The sequence below is a fragment of the Lissotriton vulgaris genome, chromosome 7 (genome assembly GCF_964263255.1).
Source record: "Lissotriton vulgaris chromosome 7, aLisVul1.2, whole genome shotgun sequence".
NCBI classification, from domain to species: domain Eukaryota; kingdom Metazoa; phylum Chordata; class Amphibia; order Caudata; family Salamandridae; genus Lissotriton; species Lissotriton vulgaris.
In genome coordinates, this window is record NC_141695.1 from 124,638,568 (window position 1) to 124,648,744 (window position 10,177).

The 10,177-nt window shown below is 46.4% G+C and overlaps 1 protein-coding gene across 2 annotated transcripts in view; it reads left to right on the top strand.

Annotated features, from left to right (window-relative positions):
• LOC147700979 (phospholipase A2 inhibitor and Ly6/PLAUR domain-containing protein-like) overlaps positions 1-9,734 on the top strand; it is a 221,521-nt gene extending 211,787 nt beyond the window's left edge. For both annotated transcript variants that reach the window (XM_086928557.1, XM_086928556.1), the window contains exon 5: positions 9,408-9,734. In XM_086928557.1, coding sequence (XP_086784683.1) covers positions 9,408-9,544 — 137 coding nt within the window. In that variant the 3' untranslated portion in view covers positions 9,545-9,734. The remainder of the gene's footprint in view (positions 1-9,407) is intronic.
• Positions 9,735-10,177: the final 443 nt, after the last annotated feature.

Here is a 10,177-nt window from a genome sequence, read left to right on the forward strand (position 1 = left end):
GCCCCTTCAACTATTACTTCCCAAAAGTAAGACAACCGTCAAAGTCTCTAGCGCTATCTAGTGTAGTAACAATGGAATAACAAATACGAGCGGCATGAAATATGGCAGCTCTTATGCAGTCTCTCTACCAAAATTAAGTTGTGCTGTTGTTCAGCTGCAATGTGCAGTTCAATTTCACCTTTACTCAGCTAGAAATCCATTAAACATATGTAAAGCGGAGATTATCAATTATAAGGCGCCTGCCTGGGGAGAAGAGCAAGGCTCAAACCAAAGGATCTTCATCTGCTGACCGTAGTGACATTTGTACTTTAAACTTCAGGGGCCTCATTTATGAAAAGTGACGCATCGCTGCGTGAAAACAGCGATGCGGCACTTTTCACTGCGCACTCCTTGCGACACCAATGATGCGTCATGTTTAATGTATGACTCATCATGTCGCAAGGACTTACAGATACGTCAGTATTTCTGACGTATATCTAAGCGCAAAAGTGACGCATTGCTGGTGTGTGTCACAAAAGTGAAAGGCCTTGCGTCAGTCTTACGCCTGCTGTGAGGCAGGCGCAAGATTTTGACGCAACAGCATCCTAAAAGTGACGCAGGAAATTCTCGTAGATTTCACTGCGTCACTATTATGAGGCTTTTTGCTGGGGAATGCCCCCTCTGCATACATTATACCTGACGCAGGTATAATGTGGCGCAGGGTTTTAAAAAGTGACGCATCTACCTAGATGCGTCACTTTTTAAATATGGCGCAACAAGGCGCATATTTTACGCCGCTGGTGCGTCACAAAAAGTGACGCACCTGCGGCGCAAAACTGAGGCAAGGCCTCATAAATAAGGACCCAGCTACTTACCATCTAACCTTGGGTTAAGGTCATATTTTCCATGAGTGACCTGGCAAATTCGCCAATAATTATCACCTGCTGAGACATTGTGCATTAAATGATCTCTCTCCACGGCGCTTTAGTGGTGTAGTTGAGGTTACTTTAATAAAAGAAGGGTCTACATGTGGCTGATGTCACCCCATGTCCTCACTACTAGTCAATTTATTGAGGTTTGTATCCTTTGCAGGATTTTCAGGCGCCTGTACAATTATAGAGATTTACAACTTCACATATGTGAACGTTATCAATCATTTTAATTACATCCACATAGGAGTGAAATTCCAATTTTGTGAATCTTAAAGTAGAATATACTTCTGTAAATGAAGCTGTTTTCATACCCAAGCGTCAGCAGCATCTATGAATGGAGCTCTTAGAAGGGCACTTTTAAGATATGCGGTTTAAGATTTGATTAGAGTGCTACTTTTAAAATCATTGCTGGATAATATATTCCTTTCTATGCAAAAAAATTAGATTTGTATTGGAAGTTAGTTCTTTCCCCAAAAGTAAACTTAAATTGACTAGACATGGAAATCAGGTTTATTGTTAGATAAAAGATATCACATGCTGAATCTATTGGCTTATACTCTGCATGACCTAGGCTCTGGTTCACCATTGGGCACACGACGTTCAGAACCTGGGAGGAAATAAGATCCTTAAGTACCCATGACTCCGCCCATGACTCAGCAGCCAACCTAATTAGCACTAGGAGATCTCTAGAACTTCAAGCTTCTACTGAACTACGCAGTGCCTGTACCTAAGATTGCCACCCCGAGGTAAAACCAGCATTAACGATTGCCAGCAGTCTGCTAACAGCGCTTGGACAATCATCAGTGGACTCACAAGAGACCTGACACAGCGACCACAGTGTGACCACCTTTCTGACACTGGGTGTCTGCCTGAAAGTTGCGTGTGAGCTATTTCCGAGCTCCGCAGTGCCCGGCCTCAATATGGCCGCAGCAACCTCGAATCCCCAATGTATCAGTCAGTGGACTGTTCTCAACTCGTACATGCCCCTCAGTGGACCCACGAGAGTCCTGATGGTCCAGGACCATAGCGACAGATGATCTAACACTAGAGAACTGCTGTAAGCGGATTGTGAAGCACTGCAGAGCTCTGCAGTGCCTATCCACTAGAGGACCGCCCCACATCAATCTGGTAAAGGTAACCTCTCACATCCACAGATGTCTACATAATGCTCTCCATGAAGATTGCTGCCATGCAGAGCGAACCAGGACTGAAATAGGAGAAAGCAGCCAGGTAGCCACCAGCGCCGCCTGATCCCGTAATGGCCGCCGCCCGAAGGACACTCCACTTGAAGCTCTCCGACCGACTGGATTTGGCCCCCCCAAGAATATACAGCCTCCACGGTGGGTCGTCTGTGACCTACTCCATTGACATGGGGGCCCTAACTCAGAATGGGGGCCTGGGGTGCATCACGCACGGAGCCCCGGCTGCCTGACCCTGGAATGGCCGCCAACCTCAGACGCCTGACCTAAGCTGACGAGAAAATTCACCCCCAATGAACTAAAGTGAAATTCCCCACGAACCTGCAACTCGACCTTCACTCTCTGTCCTGTCTAAGGCTCAAGAGGAAGGTCTTTGTCATCTCGTGCAGGAATCTTCAGACCCTCGGGGGGGGCAATGCCGAACAGACGCCTCCAGACACCGAAATAACCCCTCCTGCACCCCCTCAGACACCGAATACCCCCCACCTCCCCAGGCAACGCCTCAAACACTGAACTGGCCCGAGGAGGAGGAGAGCCTGGAAATGTCTGCTCTGGCCCCCGCTCAGCGGCACCGCATGGAGAACTCCACTGTAGCGCCTGTGAAGAAACGGACCTGCTTTCTGGATGGTGCTACCTAGCTTAGCTATAGGGGAGACAGGTCGGGGATTCCCTCCTTGGACGTCACCTACCCAGTCGGTCTTTAGCCAGACTTCCTTTTGTCTCTCCTGTCGTCTCTTCCCACTTCCTCCCTCTATTTATAACTCTACTTCTCTCCTCTCTCAATGTATTGAGACTGATCTATTTTGTCTGATGCCCAATGGAGCTACTTGGTTTATCTATAGGTGAGATGGGCCGTGGATTCCCTCCTTGGTCTTCACCTACCTAGTCGGTCTTTAGACAGACTTCTTTCGGTCTCTCCGTATTGTCTCTTCCCTTATCCTCCCTCTTTCACCTCCCCTGCCCCCTCCACTAATTTTCTCTCTCCTTTCTCTCCTCTCCTAATTGTATTGCCTAATTTTTGGGATCTACTGTTTTATTGTTGAACTTTTTCTGTTACATTGCTGTTTCTCATGTAAAGCGCTCTGATATCTCCGGGTCTAGCCAGCGCTATTCTTTAAATAAAAATATATAAATGAATAAATACCCGTCCACTCCATCTAGAACTTGAAGAAGGTTTTTGAGATTCCACAAAGGCCAGATAAAGAGCATTTTAGCTCACTGTGGACCTGTGTTTTAGGATCATTAACTCCGCCCCTCAGGTGTACTGATATAAGGGGTATTGTAACTCTAAAGGCTGGAAGTGGAGATACTGATGTGGTGCAATCCTGATTATCCCCCAAAAAATAGGACTTACCTGGGAATAAGAAATTCCGGGTCTAATTTCCCTAGCTATTTCCCATTTTGTTCCAGAAATTTGCTCGGATATTTTATCCGAAATCTCTAGTTGAAAGTAAACCAATCCATGGTGTTCCAGCTGATTTCATAATTCTGTTACTGGCCCTGCGAGAACGTAGTGGCCTGCGATGGAGGTTGGTGGAGGGGTTACTCCATTAGAACATGACAGCTATCCTGTCTGCCTTATTACAAGTTCAGTATGGCTTATGGCACTTTCTATAAGATTGGTGGGAAATCCATCATGTGCCGGAGTGATCAGCCCGGCAAACTCATAATCAGGGATATAGATATAATGATTCATGCAGCAAAAACTCTCTTTATTGCTCAAAGGTGCTTCAGGCAGGACTTGGATCTTAAATGATATCTTAAATGGTTGGCATTTGCAAAAACCTCTCTGGCCCTTGCAATACAGAAAGACCATTCTTTCCACAAAGCCAGGGATTTAAAAAACATATTGAAATGATGCACAGAATCGTAAAAACCATAGGAGTATTCTGTTATTCTTTATAATGCAGATATGTTCAACAAAAGTGTGGAAGGGATGGAGTCATACCATATTTTCAGTGTAACACTATGTTCATTAGCTTGTTGTACATTTATTATCTGTGAATGTATACTTTTGTGGATACCCTAAAAATCTGGCATGGACCAGGTTCTCCTAGACCTACCATTCAGAACCGCTGCTTTAACGTACCACAATGTAACTTCTTTGATATATCACCATGGTGCAAAGGTGACTGCCATAAAGATATTTAATGTACAAACAAGCAACAGCAGGACTTTGGGATGGCTTTGGGATGGCTCTCAGAGAATTTCTTGACCACAAGTCTTTCGCCAGGATGAGAAATTTCTGAGCATACAATGACCCTGGTTGCACTGCTGTATTATTAATGGGGTTTTCAACTGTACACAGGCACACAGGGGTTTTTAGACCAGATTTACGATGCATTTTACTGGTCACAAACAGCCATTTGCAACCGGTAAAATGCATTTTTCAATGTTGAAAACCCTATTTTGGGAATCAGTAACCTATTACCGGTTCACAAATAGGGTTTGCGAGTTGGTATTAGGTATGGGCGTGCAAAGGATATCCCTTCCTAATAGTGAGTTGCAAGGGCATGAAAGATTGCTTTGTGAACTGTATATGGTCCCAAAACAATCACAGTTTCCTCCTACTTCAAGGAGGTGGTTGGTCAATCGCAAACGGGATGAGATCTCTAGGGGTCCCGTTCCCCTTTATGACTGCAGCAAAGAAATTTTTTAAGAGCAAGCAGTGGTCAAATGAGAAATAAAATTGACTGCATTTGAAAAAACAAAAGTTGCTTAATTTAAAAGCAAACTCAGACACGGTTGTCTGCTGTCCCCAGCAGGCCACCATCCCTGTGTTATTGCCCATTCCCAAAATTGCAACCTGCCTCTTGAATATTGATAAGGCAGGTCCATTGCAACCCAATTGGGAATTGCTAATGTGTATGAGACACATTAATACATTTCCTTTTGTGAGTCTCTAACTACCAGTCACAATAATTCATAATAGAGACTCGCAAAATGAAGTGGTCGTATATGTGATAGTAAATCACTGACTTTTACCAGGATTGCACTGGTTACTCCGAAAATCTATGAGGCAATGAATCTGCTACAGATGACACAGCTTGCAAACATCCAAGAGCACACAGAGGAGTACAAAGTTCCCCGGGGATCGTGATACAGTGTGGAGAAGAGAGTGAATGCAAAGAGTCAAGGAACTAGGAAGGTTCCCTTGTCGGAACTAGAGAGCCTCACACACCCAGAGCGTTAGGTGTGAAACACACCCTGACTGAAGGATGTCCAGTATCATCATCGGCTCACTGCCCCTCGTCAGACCGGCGCTGCAATGTCTGACGGAGTGCCCGAGGGCACTCTTTTGGCGGAGTTCTTTTGTTCCTTGCCGATGGTAAGTGTGAGTGAGGACGGAACAGAGTGTAGTCAGTGCAAAGTGAGTAAATGTTAAAAAGGGTGATCAGTCCACAATAAGTTTTATTGACGTGGCAGATTCCCTAATTAAAAGGGGTGGGAGGGGAGCTAGTGGCTGTGGGCGTGTACACACATCTAACTCAACCCCCTGGTGTGGTCAACATGTTTCTCGCCAACCGGCGATTCGTCAGGACCTAAAGCAAGGTACTACACAGGAAAAGAAGCGATTAAATGCTCATGCACAAAGTAAAAAGCAAATACAACCTCTCAGGGTCGGGTGCAAAGAGGGCCACGAGGTCCTACTCTAATTAGGCTACCCTAAGGGAAAGTAACACAGGCCTCGCAGCATGCTCCTGTGAGGCCAGCACTGTCTGGTGGGTAAACCTCAATCCAAGCGCTGGCAAGGCGGGACACCTACCCCTCACGCTCGCGGCAAAAAAAAAACAGCTTGCAAACATTGCAGCCATGGCTGCTTTGTGTTTAGGATGTTGCAGGTGTCTGCAGCTCATTTACTAAAACATAGAGTTTCTGAGTGTGCGCGCTCCAGACAGAGATATTCTGAAATTGTAGAATGAAGGCGTTCTTCGTGCATGTAGGAAAGTGGGTTTCTGTTGCAGTAACCCCCCACTTTTTGCCTGATGATTGATGCACTGGTACTTGGTGTGCCCTGGGCCACTGCCAATCAGGGACCCAGGACCTGTGTTCCTTCCCTAAATACTGTACTAAAGCCTAAACCCAATTGGCATCTTTGGCCACATGTCAGCCCCTGGTAATAGGCACCCAGGGCATTGTGACCAGAGAAGGCCCCTAAGGGCTGCCATACTTATTGTGCCACCTTAAAGGGCCCTGTACCCTGACACCCACACACTGCCTTGTCAGGCTGAGTGTTCTGGTGCAAAACAAACGGAGAATCAGCATGGCACACATCCCTGTGTGCCATGCCCACAACACCACTGCCCTGGCATACCGCAGTTACCCCTCTAGATGGGTGCCCTATGCCAGTGTTGTGGGCACAGGTGCATGAGCCCTGTGCACCTACAGTGCCCAAATCCATTCCTGGGCCTTGTAAGTGCAGTGCTGCCATTTAGAGTACATGGTGCTGGGAGGTCATCATCATAAACTCCACAGCACCAGAATGGCTGCACTGAAGACTGAGAAGTTTGGTATCAAACTTCTCACCACATTAAATTCTGATGCCAGTGTGGGATTTAAAGTAAAATGTACGCCAGAGGGCAGCTTAGAGTTGCCCCCTGAACCTAACCTACAAACAGCATACTGACTGAGAGGCTGCCTAGACTGCCACACAGCAGACATGTTGCTGGGCCCTTGGGTAGAGAGCAGTCTCTCCTGGGCCTGCAACAATGCATATCCTGGGATGAGGTGCTAGGTCTACTCCCCCAGGATGGGCAGGGGGAGCTTCAAAGGCATGCCACCTTTGTGAGCTTCTCCAGGCCACTTGCTGTACTCAGCAACTGGCCCCCACCGGTTCTGACTCCCACTCTGGAGGGAAGACAGGCGGGAAAAACAAAGGAAGGAAAGGGGGTGTGCCAGTCTCTGCCAACCCCACCTCTCAGTTGGGGGAGGCGAGGTAAAGCACAACTCCGGGCTCTGGCCATTTTGAAAATGGGAAGCCCTACCCAATCAGAGCTAGGGTCCTGCCGCCTTCCCACTGGAGAGTGGCAGGATAGGGGGTGTACTCACCCCAGGACAATGAACCATTGGTCCCTGCCCTTGCCCTACCTGTAACGCCCTTGCAATTATTATTTAGGGGCACCCCCCAAATCCTGTTTCCGAAACAAGAAAGAAGAACAAGAAGAAAAAGACATGCCATGCAGCTGCTGACAAGAGGGCAACACCAACGACTTGGCCCCAGCCCTACTGGTGTGTTGATCCTTGAACCTGCTCCTGCTTAATCCTGGCATCTCCTGTGGTCAGCAACCTCGAAAACGCTGAAGGACCTGACTGCCCTGCTCATCTAAAGACTGGGACTCCCATGAGCAGTGGTTCTGCTCAAACAGCAACAACATCTGGTGCCAGCCAGGAACCGTGAATCCAGCACACTCTGCACCGGCGGAGCCCGGCATGAGTGAACAAAAACCACGAGGATGTCCCCCCGGCTATTGTGACCTGTAATACAGTACCCAAGGACCCTCCTCGACCTTCCTGTTGACGCCTGCAGCCTAAAAACAAGGGATCCCTCCAACCACGACCAGCTGAGGGTAAGATTTCCCGACCCCCAAAGACACCCCTGCACCCAGCGCCCCGCGGACCCCTGTGCCAAACTCCTGGGTTGCTACCTAACCTACAGCTTCCCAACTTACCTCTCGAAGAGGTGGTCATACCTGAAGAATCTTTGTACCCGAGTCTGCAGCCTTTGTTCAACATCCCACTTTCCCATTGAAAAACATCGGGTGCCCGAAGGCCGAAAAGCACCCTGCACCCAGATGCCCGTGTGCCACTGGGGGTGCAGCACCTATCCTACTCTACTTCCCCACTTGCCCTGTGTAAGTGACCAGGAGCTCAGCCCCCACAGCTGCGTGGCCTGCCTCCTAGCAGCCACCAACCAAAGCCCCCCAACATCCATAGGATAACATTGGGCCTACTCACTCTGCACCCGGCTGCCCCTGTGCTGCTGATGGTGTAACAACTGTACTTAACTGACACTGGGAGACCACTGAGTCTACCCCCAGAACCCTAACTCTGACAGCCGAGTACTTACCCAAAGACCGATAACTTGATTTTCTCAATAGGGTAACATTGGCTGGGTTTCTCTCAGAATTTCTTCTAAGTGTTGAGTTCTGCAACTTTGAAATATTCCTTAAAAATCTAACGTACAACAAAAACAATATTACTCACCTGTCATCAGGAGAGATCACAGTGTTGTATCTTTGAGCCCAGCACTGAACCTGAAAAGTAATTATAACCATGATTTACTGTTAACCCAATTTTCCCCCATAGAAATACACTGCCTGGTTTTTGCCAGAATTTATTCTAAGTATCGATTTTCAGAACTTACAACTATTCCTTAAAAATCACCTGTGTAACAAAAATGATTTATCTCAACTATTTACAGGAAATGCACCAGGGCTGAATCCAGGATCCAGCCTTGATTAAGAAAAACATTTGTAAAGTAATTTTATTGCATTTACTTAAAACTTCCCATTGCGCTGAATGTTATTTTGTGTTTAGCTTGTGTTGCATATTGCCATAACTGCATTTAAAAGTCAACTAACTGCTATTTGAAAGTATTCAAATGCAACATCTCATTCTGAGAAAGTATGTATGATAGCTCATTGTGGTTCTAAAATAAACAATTTATTTTATATACAAAACAATTGGCCTAGAGTTCAGTTCTTGAGTGCGTGAGAACATTTGCTGACTGAGTGTGTACAACAAATGCTTTACACTGTCCTCTGATACTGCCTTACTGCTCGACCAAGCTACCACTTTAGAGACTAAGGTAATATCTAACTTTAGCCTCTGCCATACCTATGGGGACTGTGGACTCTGTGCACACTGAACCTTAATTTGGTGCAGTATATAGAGAGCCAATTTCTTACATTGCACCTCAGATCTTTAGTAAGATTATTTTCTCAACTTGTGCTAAACGCACTGTTTTTCTTTCCATAGGACTTCATTCCAGATTTGCATTGCAAAGGTTTACTTCCATGCCTATGACTCCTGCACCATCACAAGACGGACAATTCAGTCCTTATTGTCACTTCCTGCCCTCTAAGGAAGTGGGGAAATGACCCCACAAGATTGAAGATGGCACCTAAAATGTACAGTTTCACTCATGCATAAAGCAAATCTTTGCAATTGTAAGCAATCATAATAATGGTGAATTGTATTCGTTCCTCATTCTTCTCTTGACCTTCAGGCATGCAGGAGGCACATTAGAGTGAAGCCCCCACACCCACCTAAAGATTTGTCTATTGTTTCTTCACAGAGGATCCTGTGGCAATCTCCTACCGGGGTTGTATTACCATCAAGCGCACCGAGGATTTCCCGGGATTTCCCATAGGCACCCTGGAGAGACTTGACCACCTGCAATTCATCCCAGCTTCCCCGATTGGGCAGACATAAAGAGTGCACCTTCTCCGCCTCGGCTGTGTCACTCTCTGAAGCGTCTCAGATTGATCATTTGACGACATGGAGAACATGTGATGCCCAAACATCATGTTGACTGTGTTGTTTGCTGAGATGTTTGTCACTGTTTTAACCAATAAAACGCTCCCATCTGAAACTGGAGCAAAAATAAAGCTTCTACTACTAATGGTGTCTAGTCTGCCTTGGGAGAGGAGGAAGTGAGGTTCTAGGCAATAAGAGCTTCCTTGCTCTCTGTTTGGTGATGGATGATTATGCTAGTGTTATTGTCAAAGTGATGCTGAATTATAACATTTGTTATTACATGCTGTGCCCTGGGTTGTTTGACAGAATGCTGCATGCATTTACTCTACATGCCTTTACAACGCAGTCAGTTCCCCGCCTGCGACGTTACCACATGTTACTTTAACAGGCAAGTCATTACAACCACTTGGGTCAGGGGGTGCTGGACTTTGGAATAGTACAAATTATTAATCCAACACCAGTCCAAAAATACGTTCCCTACAGCAAGTCGTTGTAATGATTTCCGTGGTAAAGTACTGCGTGGTAACATTATAGGTGCAGTAGTAACTTAGTTGTTGATGCTGGTTGCTGTAAGGACCGCGGGGTAAA